The sequence below is a fragment of the Aotus nancymaae genome, unplaced genomic scaffold (genome assembly GCF_030222135.1).
Source record: "Aotus nancymaae isolate 86718 unplaced genomic scaffold, 86718_ANA_hifiasm-v0.15.2.pri h1tg000089l, whole genome shotgun sequence".
In the NCBI taxonomy this organism is placed as follows: domain Eukaryota; kingdom Metazoa; phylum Chordata; class Mammalia; order Primates; family Aotidae; genus Aotus; species Aotus nancymaae.
Genome location: NW_026988504.1, coordinates 6,282,739 through 6,305,047, shown reverse-complemented (window position 1 = coordinate 6,305,047; position 22,309 = coordinate 6,282,739). Strand labels below are relative to the sequence as shown.

The 22,309-nt window shown below is 56.4% G+C and overlaps 1 protein-coding gene across 2 annotated transcripts in view; it reads left to right on the top strand.

The window, feature by feature from the left end:
* The first annotated feature begins 1,179 nt into the window (after positions 1-1,179).
* Positions 1,180-22,309, top strand: part of MGAT5B (alpha-1,6-mannosylglycoprotein 6-beta-N-acetylglucosaminyltransferase B) — an 84,930-nt gene continuing 63,800 nt past the window's right edge. The window contains exons 1-3 of one of the 2 annotated variants that reach the window (XM_064369739.1): positions 1,180-1,319; positions 5,101-5,213; positions 15,810-15,957. In XM_064369739.1, the coding sequence (XP_064225809.1) occupies positions 1,252-1,319; positions 5,101-5,213; positions 15,810-15,957 (329 nt within the window). In that variant the 5' untranslated portion in view covers positions 1,180-1,251. Of the gene's footprint in view, positions 1,320-4,999; positions 5,214-15,809; positions 15,958-22,309 lie in introns of those variants that run through there. The other variant, XM_064369738.1, reaches the window with a different exon arrangement.

The window sequence follows — 22,309 nt, the reverse complement described above, 5'->3', positions numbered from 1 at the left end:
GAAGGGCGAGGAGGGGGGAGGGGAGGACGCCTAGATGCTAAGAGACCACATGAGATCCTACATGTTTAGGGTTGTAAGGGGCCTTGGTGAGCTTCTGGTCCGATCATTTCATAGTGGAGACTCTCAGATGTGCACACTTGATCGCCCACTGACTGGTGGAGGATCTGGGGCTAGAACAGTGCGCCCCTGCGCCTGGCTCTGTGAGCGGGCCCTGGCGCCACAGGCCGAGTTTATACTCAGATCAGTAAGCAAAGAAGAGCCACGAGAATTTCTGATCAGGGAGGGACAGAAGATGGGCGGGTGTCGCCAAGCGAAATCCCATCGGCGGGAAGCGGCTGGTGCGGAAGCCCATGGGGGCGCCTGGCGGAAGAAAAGGGTCTCCGCTGGGCGCGCATCTCCACTGTGCTCTACGGGAGCCAAAGCGGCTTTCGGCCCTCGGGGCTGGCGGCGCCCGGGGAAGTTGCTTGGCTCAGGGGGAGGAGCAGGGACCCCCGCCCACCGGTCTCCAAGCAGGTCCTCCGCGCCCCAGCCCCGCACGGCTCTGGGCAGGGCGCACAGCGAGGCTGCGGCCACGAGGTGGCGCCGGCGCGTCTTGGAAGCGCCGCGGCCGCTCCCGGGCCGCCCCAGCGCCGCTCGGCCGCCTCCTCCGAGGAACAATGCGGCGCCTCCGGGCGTAGCGCGGCGCGGCGCGGCGCGGGGCCGGACGCCGGACACCCTAACGCGGGCGGTGGAGCGGGCGGCGGGCGCGGGCTGCCTTCGTCGAGAGCCATGGGCGCAGCGCGGCGCGGGGCCGAGGATCGGCGCGGCCCGGAGGCGCAGGGGGCCGGGGCGCGGGCCCGGGGCCGCCTCTAGCTGGCACCGAGGGCGCAGGGCCGGGGATGAGGGCGCCCGCCGCGGGGAGCCCGTCTGCGCGCCGCGGCACCGTCCCGCCCAGCGAGCGAGTCCGAGCAGGCAGACGCGCGGCCGGTGGTCTGGGGGCGCGCCGCCTCCCGGCCCCCAAAATGTGAAGCGGGGAGGGCAGAGACGCAGAGACGGCCCGGCCGGGCGCCCTCGCCGCCCTCCGGCAGCCGCGCCGCTCCCTCCGCTGCCCGCCCAGGCCCGAACAGCGAGGCCACCCGGCCGCGCGCCCCCAGCTTCGCTCGGAAGTGGCTTCGGCCAGCAGAGGGTTCGCGCCTAGGACGCGGTGGGAGCTGGGCCCAGGACGGTGCGTCCTGCCTCGCCTGTGGCTATTCGCCCCGACAAGTTTGAACAATGATCACCGTCAACCCCGATGGGAAGATAATGGTCAGAAGATGCCTGGTCACCCTGAGACCCTTTCGGTAAAGTTCCCTCCTGGTTGGTCTTTTCCCCTGGGGGGCGCGGGGTGGAGGCGGGGAGGTCGGTTCCTGAGAGGGTACAAGCCCCAGTGGCAGAGGGGGCGGTTCGCGCTTCAACCCTTGGCGATGACCAGTGGGGCTGGGCTGGGGACACGAATGGGGTTGGGGCTCGGGGTGCGGGTGGGGAGGGGTGTGTTATTCTGGGACCTGTCCTGAGTTGGGCAGGGTTGGAGAAGACTCGGGGGCATAAGTGAGAATGGGGGCAGAAAACACCTGGGTGTTGGTGGTGGTCCTGGACCCAGAAAGTCGCCCCAGCCTGCGCGCCCCTTCCCAGCCCCTCGGGGTCCGTCCTCACCCCGCGGACCGTCCCATCCGGGCGGCAAAGTTAGTGCGCAGCACCCCATAGCTCCCCCTCCGGTCCCTCCCGTCCTGCCCGTCCGCCCCTAGGTCGCTCCCCCGCCAACCTCCCCGCCTGTGCTACCCTCTCCCCCGCCTATGGTGGCACTGCCCTCCTCCCCGCGGGGCTCGGGCCTGGCTCTGACGAGAGGGTCCCGAGATGAGGGCGAGGACCCCCTAATCCCGGGATTCGCTCCTCGACCGCAGGTGTTGAAGAGGCGGGGCAGGGGCGGCGCTGCGGGGCCGGGGGGCGGCGGGCGCTGGGGCTGCGGCGGGACGCAGCCGCGGGCAGTGGCGAAGGAGACACACTTCGGGCGGCCAACACCTGGGGGCCCAGGCCAGGCAGGGCTGGGGCCGCACGGGACTCACCCAACCCAGCGGTGCTGGGCAGTCCCCTCTCCTCCCAGGCACTCGCGGAGCCGGCCTGCAGCGGGGTGGGAAGGGGGCGCTGCCCGGTGGGCGCCCGGCTGGGCCCGAGTGTCACCCTCTGGGTAGCTGGACAGCCAGGACGCTGAGGGAGTGGCGGCCCCGACGGAGGGGCCGAACTCGGGACGCGGCCACAGGTGGGGTCCGGGCGCAGGATGGAGCTCGCGAGGGCGGAGCTGGCAGGAAGCCTGAACCCCTCAGGCCGCGGCCGGAGCCCCGTCCGGCCAGCCCCGCTGTGGTCTCCCCAGAGGGGGATGGGGGCGGGGAGACAGTGGCTCACCTGGCGCCCGCCTCCCAGCACACCGGGCCTGTCTGCTGGGCCGAAGGGGCAGCCCTCAGGGACGGCAGGAGTTAGGCTAGACCGCCGCGGTCCGGGGGTGCGGGAGGCCGGGAGAGCTGAGGCAGGCCCTGGGCGGTGATGGGGGCGTTGGGAGCCCATGAGAAGCAGGGCAGGAAGCAGGCATCTCTGGAAAGGGCCTTGCTCCTCCAGGGAAGCCCTTGAATCCCCGGCCTGACTGGGATCACTGGAGGATCGTCGCCCCTCCTTCCCCCCACCCCCGACCCCGACCCCTTGCCGGTCCCGCCCTCCGGGCCGCTGGGTGTTCCTAGAGCGGTTGGAAGCAGCCTCTGGACCCCAGCACCACGGACAGCGCTCAAGCCCCAGAGTGGCTTCCCTGTCTGGTCCTGCCCTGGTTTTTTTTGGGCCCTTATCTGAAGACAGGATTGGGGGTGGAGCTGCACGGGTCCCCAGAGTTGTGTAACTTCACCCCAGGGTGTCCCTGGGCTGCCCAGAGACCCGCAGTCATCAGTGAGTCCCTTCAGTTGAGGGGGGGCAGGCTCCAGTCACAGCACCCCAGCTTGTTCATCCTCAAAGGCAGGCTGGGGTCCTGTTCCCTCTGGTTTTCTCAGGGCTGCTGGCAGCGTCTTTATTCCATAGGTGCCCCTGGAATATTGCTTGAGTGGATGCATGGATGGCTGAAACCATTTTAACTTGAATCCACTCCAAATGGTCCCCAGATGCCTTGGGGGACGCTGAACCCCAAGATGGGGGTCTGGCAGAGGGAGATGCAGATGAGGTGTGCTGGGGGCTTCAGGTTCTGGGCTGAAGAGGGCAGACGCCTTTCTCATAGCAGGGTTGTTGGACCCTGGCAGGCAGCCCAGGTCCCCAGCTCTAAATACAACTCCCTGGCTGGGGAAGAGACCAGGGGAGTGAGGTACTAGAGACAGGAGTCGGGGAAGTCCGTCCTTGTCCTCAGACTAGGAGGACAAATAGTTTATTTCCCCTGAGATCTCCCTGGGCGTGGGACAGCACCTCTCTTATGCCGTTGCTGTGGCTGCTGTCTCCAGAACCACCTGACTTCCTCCGAGGGACCCCAAGATCTGAGCCCCAGCCCCAGGTTTGGTGGAATTCAGCAAGGCATCCCTCTGCACCTAGGGAAGTGTCCCTTACTCGGTCTCGGCTACTGAATCACGTCTCCTGTCCTCCCTGTTGGGGGTGTGGTCTTCGAGTCTCTCCTTGGGGAAGCTCCCAAGGCCCTCTCTGCTTTTGGGTTCTCCTCCTCCCTGCCCAAATCTCTAACAGCTTCCTTTAAATATGGGCTGGGATTTTGTTGTGCTTTTTATTTTCTTCTTCAATTATGTGTTTTCTTTAATGGACCAAATTTTAATTAAATACTGCTCTGCCAGTTTCAAATAATGAAGATTAAAATGCATAAAACAAGTCTTGCGTAAAGATGCAAACAAGCGTGGAACTGGAGGGTGGGGAGTGGAGGGTCGAGGCCCAGGGGTCTCTGGCATGACATGTGGGGCTCTCCCCAGGGAGCCTGGCTCCACTCAAGATGGGGTTCCTCGCCCTGGTCTGGGGTTGGTGGGAGGGTGTCCCTGTCAGCTCTGCCAGTTCATCAAGTCCTCTGAAGGTCCCAGAGGAGCCCCAAGGCTGTGCTGCTGAGCTCAGCACTCCTGTTTTGGGCCTAGGATTGATGAGGGAAGCAGCAGGACTCTGGGTCTGGACTTGAGGGAGGGAGGGTTCTGTGCCTCGTTCCCTCCTGTACCCTGAGATTACCCCAGAGCCTGGCTCCTGGTAGATAATGAACAACTACGTGTTGAAGGCATGAACAAGAGAGTCCTGTTCTGGCCAGCCCTCCCTCCCACCCAGTGTGACAGCACACACACCTGTCACACAGGTGTGAGGGCACACCCTGGCCAGTCCATGGTATAGGCTGATGACCCTGTGTGCACCTGCCTAGGGGAGATGTGTGTTGGGGGGATTGTGGGCATGGGGCCGTGTGGTCCTGCCATGGAGATCTTACCATCTAGTAGTGGACATGGATGGGGGTGTCCAAGCAACCTCATGACTGCTGCAGCAAGGCCTCCGCACAGCGCCCAGGGTAGCCTGGGTGACTGATGGGATCCAGGTGGGCCTTGTCTGGACCAATTCCTTGCCCTCTGGCTGGCATCGGGCCCTGCTGTGTCCATCACTGGTGATCAAACATCAGCATGCAGTGAAATCTTCAGGAGACTTTGCCTAAACAGCTTGCTTGCCCCACCCCCAGAGTGTCTGATTCTGTCATTTGGGGTCTGGACGTGGCACTGGCATTTCCAAGGATTCTCAGGTGATGCCGACGGCTGGTCTGGGGACCACACTTTGAGGACTGCATGCAGCTGTTAATGAACCAGCTCTGCCTGGAGGCTAGAGCCCACCCGCCTCACGCCTGAGTGTGCGTCATTCTGCCTTGTGGTTTTCCGTGTGGCTGTGGGCCAGCTCCCTGTAGTCGAGCTCTCTTTATCCTATAGTGAGGGGAGCCCTCCTGGGCCTGGGAGCTCAGCCCCCACCCTTTCATTCTCCCTTGCCTCCTTCACTCATGTACTCACTCTTAAAGCATTTGTGCAGCGTGTACTTGGTGCAGCGCTGGGGCACGATGGTGCTGCCTGCCCTTCTGACCCGCCTCCTTCCTCTCTGCAGGCTTTTTGTCCTGGGCATCGGCTTCTTCACTCTCTGCTTCCTGATGACCTCTCTGGGAGGCCAGTTCTCCAGCCGGCGCCTGGGGGACTCGCCATTCACCATCCGCACAGAAGGTACCTTGGTGGGGCGAGGGGAGTGTGAGATGAGTGAGGGTGTTTGTGGGTCAAAGAGGAAGTGCCTCTGAGCCTAGCCCTGTTCCTGGCTTTCTGGCCACCCTATAGGTGGATGTGAGCGGTGGGGACCCGGGCTTGGGCTGTATGACCCTCAGTATGCTTTGGCTCTGGTCAGGCTTCCTCTGGCCTGGATTCTCAGGCCGGGCTGGGGCCTTTAAGCCAGCGTCTCCCAGGGCTCAGAAGAGGCTGCCAGTGTCGCTTCTTTAGTTGGGTGTTGGGGGTAAGAGATCTCTGGATATGACACCTGTCTCCTTGAGGCATACATATCCTCGCCTTTGGCCCAGCCTGTGGCCACAGTGGGGACAGGCACCAGCCCTGGGCTTAAATGTTTCATCTATGAGTTCTTGGGACACAGCTCCCCCTTCCAGGCCCCATCACTCCTTGCCTACATGATATTTGCAAGGCATTGGAATGGAGATCAGAGCATGGGCTTTGGGGGTCTGGTGGGTCTGGGCTTGCATCCTAGACATCACCTACCAGCTGTGTGTCTTTGGCCGAGTCACCTGGCTTCCCTACAGAGAAGGGCAGCAGTGACCTTCTGCAGAGATTGGACTGAAGGAGCTCACACATGGACATCACCCAGCATGGTTGGAGCCACGTGGCATGAGAGTGACCAGCTGGGAACCCTCCTCCTGAAGCTGGGCCTCGCCGTACCTCATCTCACCCAAGGAGGGGTGGGGGTCAGAACTGAGTCCTGCCCACTGTGTCATGGGGATTCTTCTGGTCACTGGTCTAAAGGAGGAACATGGGGTAGTGGGGAAACTGAGGCAAGTAGGTTTCTGGAACTGTTCGAGGGCTGGCTCTGTGAGATTCCCCTGCCCCTTGGCAAAGTCTCTCCTTGAAGTCCACCTTCTTGAATTCGCAGGGCTTGGCTACCTGGCTCCCCTGTTCCCGGCGATGAATATCGTAGACATCTCAAGTTGAATAGGTTGTCATCTGGGGTGGGTGCTGAGGGGCTCTTATTATGCCATCTGTCATCTCATCATTAGATTCATTGCTCTGGTTTCACATGCACTTCTTTAAACTTGCAAAAGCTCTCAGAAGGAATCTCACACTTATTAGTCATTCAAGCCTGAGTGTAAGTTAATTTATCCCAACTCTGACTTGCAGAGATTTCTCAATCTCTGAGGCTCCAGATTTTCCTCTGGTAGATGAGGATGGTAATACCCACTTCCCAGGCTCATCTCGAGGCTCTGCAAAGATAAAGCATGGGAAGGGGCCTCAGCAGCATCTGTCAAATGACGGGCACTCCATCAATACTTAATGGATGTGTCAAGTCTGAAACGGGGGCACTGCAGCAAAGCGTGTTTGCGAAAGAGGACCAAGGAGGTGCCGGAATGTCTACGTGTGGGAGTCTGAGGATTGAGGTAGGCGGGGGTGGGATGGGGCAGTTGAGAAGGTGCACTGAAAGGGTGGCTCGGGGGAGGGCTGGTGGGAAAAGTGGTGTATGGGAAGATGGGCTGTAGACAGAGATTCATAAACTACCTGGGTGCCACCCTGGAAAGGGGGTGTGCCCATCTGGGTGGGCTGCTACAGAGGCCTTGAGGAAGCCGAACCTCCAGAAAGGTCAGGGGTCTAAGAGGTGGGAGTTGGGGTGGGGAGGAGGGATTTTTGGTTGGGCTCTGGTTTTTCTGCTCATCTCCCTAAGGAGGTTGGAGAGTCAAGGCAACACACCTACCCCATGGCTCTGGCCCCATCTGGGCAGGATCAGGCTCAGTGGCCCAGAATTGCAAGGGGTGTGGGTGCTCTGCTGTGCTCTGTCCTGTACAGTTTTGCCTGGGTATGGGGGTGGGGGTCCAACCCCAGCTGCAGGTCTGGGTCTAAAGATGGATGGAACCACAGAGGGGAGAGCACTTGCCCAAGGTCATGCAGTTGGACTAGAGGTGTGTGTGTGTGTGTGTGTGTGTGAGAACAATCTATACAACTAACAACCCAGATCTAGGAATAGAACATGATCAGCCCCCAAGTGTCTCCATGCCACTTCACAGTCATTACTCACCCAAGGATGGTTGTGACCTGACTTCTGATCGCATAGAGGAGTTCGGCCTGTTTTTTGGACTTTATGAGAATGAAATCGTGTTGGGAGCTGATAGGGTTTGGCTGTGTCCCCACCTAAATCTCATCTTGAATCGTAATTACCATAATCTCCATGTCTGGTGGGGTGGACTCTGTGGGAGGTAATTGAATCGTGGGGGTGGTTACCTCCATGCTGTTCTTGTGATAGTGAGTGAGTTCTCACAAGATCTGATTTTTTTTTCTTTCTCTGAGATGGAGTCTCGCTCTGTAGCCCAGGTCAGAGTGCAGTGGTGTGATCTCACTGCAGCCTCTACCTCCTGGGTCCTGGTTCAAGCAATTCTCCTGCCTCAGCCTCCCAAACAGCTGGGATTACAGGTGTGTGCCACCATACCCAGCTAATTTTTGTATCTTTAATAGAGACGGGGTTTCACCATGTTGGCCAGGCTGGTTTTGAACTCCTGACCTCGTGATCCACTGCCTCGGCCTCCCAAAATGCTAGGATTACAGGCATGATCCACCATGCCTGGCCCTGATCTGAAGGTTTTGTTTTTTTTTTGAGACTGAGTTTTGCTCTTGTTACCCAGGCTGGAATGCAATGGCGCGATCTTGGCTCACTGCAACCTCCGCCTCCTGGGTTCAAGCAATTCTCCTGCCTCAGCCTCCCGAGTAGCTGGGACTACAGGCGCGTGCCACCACGCCCAGCTAATTTTTGTATTTTTAGTAAGGACGGGGTTTCACCTTGTTGACCCTGATGGTCTCGATCTCTTGACCTCGTGATCCACCTGCCTCGGCCTCCCAAAGTGCTGGGATTATAGGCGGGAGCCACCGCGCCCGGCTGATCTGAAGGTTTTATAAGGGGCTTTCCCCGTTGTGCGCAGTACTTCTCCTTCCTGCTGCCATGTGAAGAAGGACATGTCTATTTCCCCTTCCACCATGATTGTAAGTTTCCTACAGCCTCCCCAGCCGTGCTGGACTCTGAGTCAATTAAACCTTTTACCTCTATAAATGACCCAGTCTCGGGTACGTCTTTAGTAGCAGCGTGAGAATGAACTGATACAGGAGTGTTCTTTTGTGTGTGGCTTTCCTCTCTGTGAGACTCACAGTCTTGTATGTGGTTGTAGTCATTTGCACTTTGTTTTCTTTTGCTGTTAGCCTCCCATTGTGTGAGTACACCGCCATATTTTTATCCTTCCTACCATTGGTGGGCATTTGGTTGTTTCTAGTTTTGGGCTTTTGTGAACAGGGCTGCTATAAATATTTTAGTGCAGGTCTTTCTGTACACACATGTAGTCATTTCTGTTGGGTATACCTAGGAGTGGAGATTCTATGTGTTGTAACATTAGTTCTCAGACCAAGTTTATCCAAGTCGGTCTTTTCACATTTCCCAGGCCTCAGGAGCTGAGTGCCTGGAATACAGAACTAAAGTCTGGGAGAAGGAGAAGACAGACAAGAAAAGGGGCTGCACAGAACCCGGGAGAGCTGACCCTGATCTGGTTTAGATCCAGATTCACAGTGTCCCCTGTATTTCTTTTTTTTTTTTGAGATGGAGATTCCCTCTTGTTGCCCAGACTGGAGTGCAATGGCATGATCTTGACTCACAGCAACCTCTGTCTTCCAGGTTCAAGCAATTCTCCTGTCTCAGCCTCCCGAGTAGCTGGGATTACAGGCCTGCACCACCATGCCTGGCTAATTTTATATTTTTAGTAGAAATGGGGTTTCTACATGTTGGTCAGGCTGGTCTTGAACTCCTGACCTCAGATGATCCACCTGCCTTGGCCTCCCAAAGTGCTGGGATCACAGGCCTGGCCAATTTCTTTCGTACCCTTGGATGAAGCTAATTTGCTTGGGCAGACCCAAGGCACGGACTCAGGCCTGGAAAGCAGTTTGCAATGTGGGTTTAACATCCTGATCCTGCAAGAGAAGCCCCTCAAACTCCGTCCCCACACAGTGCCTGGGGCAGCCCTAGGAGATGCCCGAGGGAAGGATTGGGGCTGCGAGGGAGGTGCTTGGCAAATGCTTGGCTGAATCAGGCCTGGGGAGGGATCCTGGAATCCTGGGCCAGGGCTGGGTTGTTGGATAACGCACATTTTGTTATGGAAAAGACATCTGTGGAGTCTAGACAACCCCAGAGTAGAATCAGGAGCAGGAAACCCTCTAAGGCCCTGCTATTAAAAAACAAAAATCACTGGGTTGGTCAACAAAACAATCTGCACACAAATGGGAAAAACAGTCTCTCCTCACCTGTCAAACCAGTGACAGAAGTGGGGTCCCACGCGGACAGCGGCTGCGAAGGGGCAGGGAGGAGAAGGCTTTTCTTGAAAAGGAGAGGGGGTGTCATTCAGCCTCTTGTGGATGGTGGTCTCTGTGTGGGGCCTCCAAATTCTCCTCTGTGCCTGTTTATACTTCATGATAAACTCGCTTAATTCGGGGATGAAATGTGACTGACATCTCATTCTGTATTCTGCACACTCATCTTAAAGATTCAGGAGAGGAGGCTGGATGGGGAATCATAACTCGGAGATCTGACCTCATTCCCTCTTGCTGCATTTGGGCCGGTCCTGGGCCCTGGAAAGGGCTTTCCAGCACTGCCTCCTCCCAGGCAGCTCCACCCTACTTCCCACCCCAGGCCCTCCTCCTGTCTCCTGCCCTTCCAGCCCTTCTCTCCTCCTAAATTGACACCTGAGGCCTCCTTTCCCCTGTGGCTGCAGATAGGGCTATGGGGCTGTTTCCTGCCCTCTGACTTGCCTTGAAGAAATAGTGGTAGGAGGCCGGGCGCGGAGGCTCACACCTGTAATCCCAGCACTTTGGGAGGCCGAGGCACGTGGATCACCTGAGGTCAGGAGTTCGAGACCAGCCTGGCCAACATGGCGAAACTCCGTCTCTACTAAAAATACAAAAATTAGCTGGGTGTGGTGGCGCACGCCTGTAATCCCAGCTACTTGGGAGGCTGAGGCAGGAGAATTGCTTGAACCTGGGAGGAGGAGGTTGTAATGAGCCGAGATCATGGCACTGAACTCCAGCCTGGGCGACTGAGTGAGACTGTCTTGGGTTAAAAAAACAAAAAAGTAGTGGTGGGAACTGTCTTTTGGGAGGATTCTGTAGGCTGGAGGTCCATGGCACAGCTGCATGTGTCTACTGCGTCCTCCTAGACTTCCCAGGCCTCCGCCAGGAATGAACCCGGGGAAGGCTTCCTGGCTCCGTGGATGGCTCTGGCTCTGGCCCTCGGTGCTAAGGGGCCCTGGGGCTCTTCTCTCAGGGGTGATGGATGGGGTCCAGGGCCCCAAGGGCTGAGGAAGAGCCTCATGTGACCTCCCAGAGTCTGTCCTTGTCTTCTCTGCTGCCCGGAGCCCAGAGCTCCCGTGGCCTCAGCTGGTTTCTGTGGTGACCAAGTACAGAGAGACAAATGTACGCATTTCTCCAGCTGTGCAAACACCCGGTCACAGCTCCCTTCTCAGTGCCAGGGAGGTCTCTGCTTTCTGGAGAGATGGGGGCTCATTCAATTTCCAATGGTAAAGGGTGGGGATGGGGACAAGAAAAGGGGGACGGAGGAGGATGGGAGGGACAGAGAGAGACAAAGAGCGTCTGGGGAGGGGATGTGCCTCCATGGGCAATAAACACACCCCGTCTGTAAATGAGAGGATCTATTTGTATCTCCCGGCTCCCAGCTTTCCTTATTTATATGGAAATATGGAGGGAACATGTGCCTGCTCTGAGATGTATCACTGGGGCCTCACATTAAATATATTTCAATTTAACTGACGCCAAGAGTGGCGAAGTGACTCTGGGGAAGCGGTGTCAGCTTGCTCTGCTGACAGTCCCAGGGCCAATGGTGGCTTTCAGGGGAGTGGGTCACTGGGGGAGGGTCGGCCTGACCTGCTTCCCACCAGAGTACCCTACTCCCATTGTCTTTGGGCATTTCTGGAGCAGAAAATGTGCCTGGTGCCGCGAGGACTCATTGGGAAGGGGTGGGGGCTGTCTCCCAGGTCTCAGGGGTTTCTGGAGTTCCTTGCCATCTGCAGAAGATGGGAGCAGCTCCTGAGCCCCAGGCACTGGAGGGTGGGACTCTCACTGCCTCGGGTCCAGTCTGATGGGGTGGGGCTTGAAGAACTACAGACGGGGATCTGTCTCTGTGGGCGTGGCCATCATGAAACCCAGGCTGCAATGACCCATGCCTCTGTAAGTCCTCAGGGCTTTTGTTTGTTTGTTTGAGAGAGGGTCTCGCCCTGTTGCCCAGGCTGGAGTGCAGTGGTGCAATCACAGCTCACTGCAGCCTCAATCTCATGGGCTCCATCAGTCTTCCCACCTCAGCCCCCCAAATAGCTGGGATTACAGGCACATACCCCCCTGCCTGGCTAATCTTTGTATTTTTTATTGAAAAGGCATTTTTTCATGTTGCCCAGGCTGGTCTTGAACTCCTGAGCTCAAGCGATCCATTCACCTTGTCCTCCCCAAGTGATGAGATTATAGGTGTGAGCCCCTGCACCAGGCCTGCTGCCAGCTTTTATAGGAGTGATGCTTTCCTTTCCCGTTTCCCTAATCTCTGGAGGCAATTAGGGGAAGACGCAGAAACAGAAGTCAGGGCGATAGAGACTCCGAGCTCAGTGAGCCCAGCCCCCTCGTTTAACATGAGGGTAAATCGAGGCCAAGAGAGGGACGGTGACCTGCCCACCCGTCTGGTCCGTGGTAGAGTGGGTCTGGAGCCCAGGCTTCTGCCCTGCCCGGCTTGACCGGGCCCAGGCCACCGTGCTGCTGCTGCGGCTCTGCTTTGTCGACTCTCAGGGGCCCCTGCAGCTCGAGGCCAGACCTCGTAGTTTCTGGCCCACCAGCTGTTTTCCAGACTGTGGAATGCGGCTGGGAGCGTGGGGTGTGGGTGGAGAGCTGTGACTGAGAGGTGTCTGGGAGGGGCTCAGGCAATGGGCAGGGGCAGAGGAAGCTTGGGGTGGGCTTGGAGAGCGGGACCAGTAGAGCAGCAGGCAGGGCGCCAGGCCCGAGGCAATCCAGGGAACACAGCGCCGCCCCAAAAGCCGTGCTGTGGGTTCAGCACTGCCAGGGTGCTTTGTCTGCAGGAGCGAGCTGCTTAACAGGCTCTGTGGTCAGTCAGGCCTGAGAGCTCTGGCCAGGGCACAGCTACGATGTCCCAGCTGTGGCCCGCTATTCCATTTTTCATCTCAGTCCTTTGGAGAAGAGGCTACTCCAGCCTGGGCTATGAGTGACAGCCCACCAGGGCTGCCCAGGGAGGGTGGGCAGGCTGCGCACTGCACAACTCCACGACACCCTTTAGGTGGTCACATTACCAGTGGTGTCCCTAGGAGTTGTGCAAAGCAGGGCCAGGCTGGTCATCTGATGTCCTCCTGGTAAAAACTAGGAGGACATCATTTAGCTAAAAAGCTAAAATGATGGGAATCTCTTCATTTACTCCAAGCACTGGTTGCAAGCTCGGTGTTGAATTTGGCTGATGGACTTGGGCAGTCGTCTCCGAAATAAGACTGATCTGAAAAAGCAAACCGTTGCCCCCAACTCTGGGAAGCCCCCAGAGAGACAGGGAGCCGTCTATATCCTGTTTGTTTCATCCCAGTGCTTTGGAGAAGGACTCCAGCCCAGGCTATGGGTGATGGCTCACCAGGGCTGCCCAGATTAACCCACTGAGTGTGTGAGTGTGTGGGGAGGGCCGGAGAGGCTGGAGAGACTTGAGTTAGTCTCGTTTAACGCTAGAATGAAATTTCTAGCTGATTTTTTGAAAATCCACTCTTTTCCGAGAGGGACTTGTGGGGAAGTCCTTTGCTGCTTCAGTTCTTGGGGTGGGGAGGGAATATGCCCATTTTCTCCAATACCCGACCCCACCTGTGAGCCTTCCTGGGCATCTCCGCCTCTCTCTCCTCCTCTTCCGCTGCTCTTTGCCCCCTACGTCCTCCCCTCACCGACCCCTGCTTCCATTCATTCGTGTTCTTCAGAGCCAGGAACGCTGTGTCTTTTTTTTTTTTTTTTTTTGAGATGGAGTCTCTCTCTCTCTGTCACCCAGGCTGGAGTGCAGTGGCACAATCTTGGCTCATTGCAACCTCCGCCTCCCAGATCAAGCAATTCTCCTGCCTGAGCCTCCCAAGTAGCTGGGATTACAGGCTCGTGTCACCTCGCCTGGCTAATTTTTGTATTTTTTAAGTAGAGATGGGGTTTTACCATGTTGGCCAGGCTGGTCTTGAACTCCTGACCTCGTGATCTGCCTGCCTCGGCCTCCCAAAGTGCTGGGATTACAGGCGTGAGCCACCTCGCCTGGCCGGAACTCTGTGTCTTTAAAGAAATTGCAGCTTCTCCTCTTTTGCAGCCTGAGCCTGGCTGGCGTTTCCAAGATGCGTGAGTGGTCCCTCCCCAGCTCCTGTGGGCTCCCTTCTGACATAGGGCAGGCTCAGCTGTCAGGGGTGCCCAGCCAGTGTGATTTATATCAGTGTGGGAACGCAGCAGCAGCGGCTGGGCTGGCTGCAGCCAGGGAAGAAGGGCGGAAGCAAAGCAGGGGTGTGAGAGCAGCCGTGGTGACGCGGGGGCCGCCACTGCCCCTGCCCAGCCCAGCGCCTCAGCTCCCTCTCTCCTTTCCCTGCTCTGCCTCTTCTCAGTGGCCTCTGTCGTCACCTTCCTGGTGCTATGACATTGGTTTGCAGATGGGACCTGGAATTCTTGCCTTGATTTGGGGATGCTGAGGCTCAGAGCCATCCGATGACTGTGTGCTGGTCACACGGGAGTCAGTGGGCGGAGGCCGGTGAGAGCTCACGCAGTGCCTGCCTCCCAGCCCTGTCTATCCCTCTGAGCCGGCTGAGGTGTTCAGGCTCCTTCTTTCCTGAGAAGTGGATGCTGGTGGTGCTCACACCCTCGGCCCTTACGATTCCAGTGAACACAGACCAGACCTCCGGCTGCCAGCATCTGTGTGACCTTGCCTGGAAGCTTCCTTTAGCCACCCCATGGTGGGGCGGGGAGGGGGAGTGGGGAAAGTGCCAGAGCAGGGTGGTCTCTGGAACAGAGCAGCCCTCACCCAGAGACTGGTGGGAGAAGGCATTTGAATGGCCCAGTCCCCTCGCCCCTCCCAGTCGTGGTGACTGCAGCGGGCTCCACACGGTCTCGGGCCTTCCCTGCAGTGCTGAGCTTGGGCCTCCGCGTGGTAACATGCCGGGCAGTGCAGCTTTCACAGCTTCCCCCGCTTCCCTGTCTCTCTTCATCACTCTCCTGCTGGGGCTTCCATCAGCTCTTGGTTAAACTACTTACCGTCAAACCCCTGTCCCAGGTGTGGCTTCTGGGGAGCCCAAGCCATGGCATCCTCTACTGGGCCCCTGGACCGGCAACCTGGGAGCGTGGAGGGTTTGTGTCCCCAGGTGACTTGGCTCATTTTGGGGAGTGCTTTCAAGCCCGACCCATGGTGGTAGGCGCGGAGCTGAGTTGGGGATTTTAGTGCCTAGAGCCCAGCTCCCTATGGACTGTTTGGAGGGGCAATGTGACGCCTTCAGATTTAATTAAAAAGGAAGGCGAGAACTCACTCCTGCACACGGGCACGTGCGGCACTAATGATCGGAAATGATGAGAAAGGCAGCCGTGGAGGATTGCAGGCTGCCTAATGGGATCTTGGTCGAAGCGCCTCATTTTCATTTAATTCTGTTCTTCGCAAGGTCTCCCCTGCCCAGGCTGGGAGCAGAGGGAAGAGCAGCCGCCTCTGCCCTGGGGAACCTGCCCTTGTCAGTCGACCTTTGGGAACCCAAAGACCAGCTTGAGACTCAGGACACATGCATTATGGTTTCCTACCCGAGGGTCCAGGGAAGGGGGATGGGGAAGAGATGGGGTCAGGGCCCAGAGACTGGGCAGGAGGAAGGCTGGGGAAGCCACAGGGCCTTGGGTCCCTGAACACAGGCTCCCAACTGACCCACATGCTCGGATCCACGGGGAGCAAGGAAATTGCAGATTCCCGGGCCCCGGGCCCCAGAGATTTGAATTGGCAGATCTAGACCAAGGCCTAGAAATCTGAATTTTAACAGCCTGGCCGGAAGATTCAGATGCTGCTTGGCAATTGGCCGCCCTTCTAGGAACCCTGATCTAGAAGTTCTGCCTGGAGCTTGTGTTGGGGGGCCCTGGGGCTTTTGCCCTATGCTGGGCCTTCCCTGCCATCTCACGGACATGAGGGTTGTTGGGGCCCAGGGCACCTCAGAGGTGACATCTAAAGCTCCATTTTACAGTTGACAGAATTGAGGCCCAGAGGGCTTAGGAAATGATCCCAATGTCTCACGGCTGGTGGGGAACAGGGCTGCCCAGGGCTCTGCACTCCACGATGAGAACCACGATGCTGTTCTCTGCACCACAACGCAATGCAGCAAAGGGGTCAGAAGTGCCTGGGAAGATGGGGGTGAGGCTGGGGTCTGGTGTTGGTGTTGGTGTTGGGGGCTTTGGGGCCAGCTTTGTCTGAGCTGCCCCGGCCTGGACACCAGGTGGCCTCAGGCAGCCTCCAGGCTGCTTGGGCCTCCCCTAACCATGCCCACACTCTGCCCACAGTGATGGGGGGCCCTGAGTCCCGCGGTGTCCTGCGCAAGATGAGCGACCTGCTGGAGCTGATGGTGAAGCGCATGGATGCACTGGCCAGGCTGGAGAATGGCAGCGAGCTGCACCGGGCCGGCGGCGACCTGCACTTTCCCGCAGACAGGTGAGGGGATGTGGGGAGGAGGCACACGGAGCTGGGGATTGGTGGCACCTGCCACTCTGCCCAGGGTGCTGCCGTCATCTCGTTTTGTGAATCTGGAGAAAATTTTGGCCACACGGTAATACAGTCCAGAGCGCGTTTCTACCACCCAAATTTAATAACCGTTAACATTTTGTCGCATTTGTGGCCTGTTTTCCTCTCTAAATGAAACATCACAGATGAGAACTGAAGGGCCCTTTAACAACTTCTCCCTAGAGACAAGTGCCTCCCTGAAATTGATGTTTTTCCAGTCCATTCCAAGCACATTTGCACATATGTTTAACACACACACATTATAAATGCGTAGTGTGTGATTTTAACAAATCATGTAAGTGGCATCTCAGTACATATTCTACTGCCTTTTTTTTTTTGTCGCCCAGGCTGGAGTGCAGTGGCGTGATCTTGGCTCACTGCAACCTCCACCTCCCTGGTTTAAGCAATTCTCCTGCCTCAGCCTCCCGAGTAGCTGGGACTACAGGCATATGCCACCACACCCGGCTAATTTTTATATTTTTAGTAGAGACAGGGTTTCGCTATGTTGGCCAGGCTTTTGAACTCCTGATGTTGTGATCCGCCTGCCTTGGCCTCCCAAAGTGCTGAGATTACATCTACTACCTTTAAAAAATTTAAAAAAAAAATGTTTTTTGAGACAGTCTTACTCTGGGCTGGAATGCAGTGGCACGAACTTGACTCACTGCAAGCTCTGCCTCCCAGGTTCAAGTGATTCTCATGTCTCAGCCTCCTGAGTAGCTGGGATTACAGGCACCACCACACAGGTTAATTTTTCTGTTTTTCAATAGAGATGGGGCTTCACCGTGTTGTCCAGGCTGGTCTTGAACTCCGACCTCAGGTGATCCACCTGCCTTAGCCTCCCAAAGTGCTGGGACTACAGGCGTGAGCCACCATGCCTGGCCCATCCTTTCCTTTTCTTCTTTTTTTTTTTTAATGACGATTTTGAGCTCTGTGTTGAGGGGCACGTGTGGATACTAATGTACCCCTGGCCATTTTTGCCAAGTAGAACTATCTGGTTTGTTTATTCTAAATATTCTCCTACTTCGGCCAGGATGTCTGAGAGCCCCGAGTCTTGCTGCTCTCCTATGAGCACCAGCAGCATCTCCAGAGACGCATGTGGTATGACATCCAAGTCGTGTCCTAGGTATACAGGCATCTCCTGGACCTCGGGGAACAGGAGCGCGTGAGGTCAGGCTGCCCTGACTGGGAAGTCCTGGTCCCTAGAGGCGGGTGTGGAAGGAGGGGGCTTTGACCCCACCCTATTCCAGGCAGATGAGCTCCACTTTCTGTCTTTTACATATTGGGGTTCTTTGTGAGATTGATGTGCTAAATGTATTCTAGCTGCTAAAAATTAAGCTTGAAATGCACTTTTAGACAATTTGCAGAAAAGCTCTTTCTCAGCCAACGTGTGTGATGAAAAGCCAAAGCTCCAGGCATTTCTAAAGTACGGAGTTGGGAGAAATAGAGGAAAATGATGACCCACAGGAGGTCACTGTGCCCACGGGAGGCTGGGACGCCTGCCTGAGTCAGGCCTGAAACACAGTGCGCCCATGTGGACTGGTGTGGGATCCTTTGCCACGTAGCCTGCTGGTGCTGGGCTGCTGGCTGCGGGGCCAACCTCTGACCGGCTTTGCCGACTGAGCGAATGTCCTGGATGCCTGGCAGGCCAGCCTGGTGTGAGCGTCATTACCCTCACATCAGCTGACATTTACTCAACGTGCACTGAGCACCTGGCATGGTTCCTACTGCGTAAGCTCCGTGATCTTACCCATCTCACAACCGTCTTATGGTTTAATCTTTAATGAATGATTTAATTAAATCTTTACTCTCCCAGGGGAGGAAACTTTAATCTCCCAGAGGAGGAAACTGAGGCACAGAGAAGTTCAGAAACTCACCCAAAGTTGCACAGCTGTGAGCGGCTGGACCTGGCTTTGGGTTCAGGCCGACTGGCCCCACAGCCCACGTTTCTAAGCACTGTGCTCTTGATGATTATTAAACATGTGGTTATGTGTGGTACGGTTTTTATCCCTTTTTAAGAGGTTTTATTAATTTATTTATTTTGAGATGGCGTCTTGCTCTGTTGCCCACCTGGAGACCAGCAGTGGTGTGGTCTCAGGTCACTGCAATGTCCACCTCCTGGGTTCAGAGGATTCTCCTGTTTCACCCTCCTAAGTAGCTGGGATTACAGGTGCCCAGCATCATGCCTGGCTAATTTTTGTATTTTTCGTAGAGACGGGGTTTTGCCGTGTTGGCCAGGCTGGTCTTGACCTCCTGACCTCAGGTGATCTGCCCACCTTGGCCTCCCAAAGTGCTGGGATTACAGATGTGAGCCACTGTGCCTGGCCTCTAAGAGTTTTCTTTCTTTCTCTCTCTCTCTCTCTTTCTTTCTTTTTTTCTTTCTTAAGAGTTTTCATATCAATTATTTCACGAATCAGAAAAAAAAATCCTTTGTTAGATCTTGCACTCCCATGTTTTTGGTATGGAAAATGTAAGCACGAAAATTGCGGTCCTGGAACTGAGGATGGAATGTGATACCGACGTGAAGTGTCTAGTGCGGTGCTCGGCTCACGGTGGGGTTCGTCACCCCCAGGAAGCCAGGTCTCCTTGGCGGGCTCCACTGCATCGTGCTGGGTCCCTGGTCAGAGGCGATTTCACCTTCCAGGGATTTATCACCTAATAGACGGGATGAAAGCGATCTGCCCATGCACTGGGGAGTGTCAGGCTGCAGGTGCTGGGGGCACAGTGATGAACCCGAGAGCGCCTTGTCCTCATTCTTCTGGAGGGGGAGACAGGGAATAACCAGGAAGAAGAAGCAAACAAGATCATTTCAGATCCTGAGCCATGCTCCAGAGACTGGAGAGTGAGTGACTGGGAAAGGGGCTGGCTATGCTAATGGTGGTCTGGGAAGGCCCTCCCGAGTCTGTGATATTTGAGCCTGAATCTGAATGAAGGGGAGGTGTCAGTTGTAGGTGAGGAGCTGGGAGCAGAAAACCTGAGGTGGAGAGAGCAGCAAGTGCAAAGGGCCTGGGGTAGGAACGAGCTTGTTCTGTTGGAGGGAAGAAACCAACAGGAAGGCCGGGCATGGTGAGGGGTGGGAGAGATCCGCGGGGCCAGGTTACGGGCTTTGTCAGCCATGAGATGCCATTCCGAGAGCCATGGGAAGTTACTGGATTTATTTATTTACTTATTCATTCATTTTTATTATTATTATATTTTGAGTCTAGCTCTGCCACCAAGGCTGGGGTGCAGTGGTGGGATCTCAGCTCACTGCAGCTTCTGCCTCCCAGGTTCAAGCAATTCTGCCTCAGTCTCCTGAGTAGCTGGGATTACAGGTGTGTGCCACCACGCCCAGCTAATTTTTGTTTTTTTTTGAGACAGAATTTTGCTCTTGTTGCCCAGGCTAGAGTGCAATGGTGTGATTTTGATTCACCACAACCTCTGCCTCCCGGGTTCAAGTGATTCTCCTACCTCAGCCTCCTGAGTTTCTGGGACTACAGGCATGTGCCACCACACCCGGCTAATTTTTGTATTTTAGTAGAGATGGAGTTTCTCCATGTTGGTCAGGCTGGTCCTGAACTCCCGACCTCAGGTGATATGCCTGCCTCGGCCTCCCAAAGTGCTGGGATTATAGGTGTGAGCCACCGTGCCAGGCCTAATGTTTGTATTTTTAGTAGAGACAAGGTTTTGCCCTGTTGCCCAGGCTGGTCTTGAACTCTTGACCTCAGGTGATCTGCCCGCCTCAGCCTCCCAAAGTGCTGGGATTATAGGTGTGAGCTACCGCGTCCGGCCTACTGGATTTATTTTTTAAAAAGATCACCCTGACTGCTGTGTGAAAATTGGATTAACAGGGTGGCAGGAGGGGAAGTATCAAGGCTGTGGTAGAGATGGGGAGTCCTGCCAAAGGGATCTGAGCTTCCCTGGAAACCCCCCCGGGGCATGAGGCCATTTTCCTGTCCGTGTGCATGGATCCCTCTTCTCTGACACTGTCTGTGTGCCCTCAGATCCAGCCCCTGCCCCCCGGCTCCGTCCTTCTCCCTCGGGTCCAGCCCCTTGCCCCTCTCATTCTTTCAGCTTTCCTGTCTGTCCCCAGCTGTGCAGCTGATGCAGCCCTGTCCGCAGGCCTGTTCCCCAGCTCAGGAGCAGGCCTTGTTGGTCTCTGTTGAGGATATTGCTGCAGGCAGCAGAGCTGAGGGGCCGGTGGACCTCGGGTCCAGGTCTGCCTTCTTGAGCTGGGGGTGCTATTGCCGGCACGTCTGAGGTCTCTGATTTTTTCCAGTCCTGGCCTGTCCCTCCCTCCCCTGCCCTGCCCTTTGTCTCCTCCTGGGGAAGGAGAGAACTTGTACGGGGATGGGGAACACGCGCCACCTCCCAGCTCCCTCCTGGGAAATAGCAACCATCCATCACACCCGGCAGAGCCCATCACACCCACAGGCAGAGCCATCAATTTCAGGGACACTGTGGTTACTGGTTTCAGGGAGAGAAACGGTGGGTGTGTCCAGGGCCTGTGAAAGCTGCCTGCGCACACTCCCCTTGAGCACAGACACTCCTGCCCCTTCCCCACCCCGAACCTGACTCCAGGTTTACCAACCTGCAGCTAGACCGGCAAAAATCCTGCAGGAGTGCCTGCTGCTGTGTTTCCAGAAAACTCTCGGGTACCTGCACTTGGATTCTCCACTTAGAAATTTCCTGTGGCTTAAAAAAACACCTGCCCTGCTCTTCTCCAACCGTTTCCGAAGCTTCTGGGCTGCCGCCTTCCACTCATGGCTGGTGTGTCCTCGGGGAAAGTAAATTTGCGATTTTAGCCTAGGAAAACATAATTAGGGAGGCAGATTTGCTGCAGACGGCATCCTATTATGTATCCTAAAGCCAAATAGTAATGATCTTTGAATTTTCCGTAAGGCCATAAAAACACCGAAATTTGAGGCTGTCTGGATTGAGGAGGTCAGTCCGTATTTGTTGAATGCCTACTGTGTGCAGAGTCCGGGCTGGAGGTTTGAGAGCAGGTGGAGGACATAGAAGAGAGAATTCCGCTGCGTGCCCGGTGCCCAGCCTGGCGGTGGCTCCTGGGAGTCGGGCAGACATGGGCAGCCTTGGGCTCTTTTATGAGCCTCGGGTTCTTCACGTGTGCATTAGAGACGATGATGACGGGAGGCCTGGGCCCCGTGCCCCGTGCGCGGGAGGATGGTTTGTCTCCCTTGCTTTCCTGATACTGTAAGGGTCCAGAGAAGGGGGTGACCTTGCCACATTGGGGGAGGCTTACATCACCAAGTATGGCACAGGGGGTGTTTGGGATGAGTCTTGAAGGAGGGATTTTTTGACTGGGGAGACAGAGCCAGCGCTCTGGTCAGTGGGAAGGAGCAGATGGCCTGCAGACCCAGAGGTGGCTGAGCCCGAGGGAGGAGGACTAGGGAGGAGGGGCCGCCTGGGAGTGCTGTGGCTGGAGGATCTGGTCAGTGAGGGGCAGTGGTGGGCTTGAACCCTGAACTTCGATGTCTCTAAAAACCACCTTTAGCCCAGGTGTGGTGGCTCACGCCTGTAATCCCAGCACTTTGGGAGGCCGAGGTGGGCGGATCATTTGAGGTCAGGAGTTCAAGACCAGCCTGGCCAACATGGTGAAACCCCGTCTCTACTAAAAATACAAAAGTTAGCCAGGTGTGGTGGTGCGTGCCTGTGGTCTTAGCTACTCCCGAGGCTGAGGCAGAAGAATCGCTTGATGCCAAGAGGCGGAGACTACAGTGAGCCGAGATCACGCCACTGTGCTCCAGCCTGGGTGACAGAGGGAGAGTCTGTCTCACAAAACAGAAAAACGAAAAAGCACCATTGTCCTCTAGACTCCCCATTTTACGTCTTAAGCTCGGGCCGTAGCCCTGGATGCTGCTGCTCTCAGAATAAGCACCTGCCGACCCATCTGGGTGTCCTGGGAACGCTCAGATATGGGGTGTCCTGATTGCACCCAGAACCCCCTTCTGCCCCAACCCCCATCTCAGGCTGTATCAGTGCCATTATTGCCATGGCTGAGACCTCAACCTTGCAGTCACCCCGACTCTTCTCTCTTACACCCTCGCCCAGTCCATCAGCAAATTCTCCCACCTTCAGAATATACCTGGAAGCCCAGCTCTTCTCACCCTGCTGACTGACCTCAACCAGCTGTTCCCGACTCAGTGGCCACTGGAGTCTTTCTTTCCTTCTTTTCTTTTCCTTTTTCTTTCTCCTTCCTTCCTTCCTTCCTTCCTTCCTTCCTCCCTCCCTCCCTCCCTCCCTCCCTCTCTCCCTTCCTTCCCTTACTTTCCTTTTCTTTCTTTCT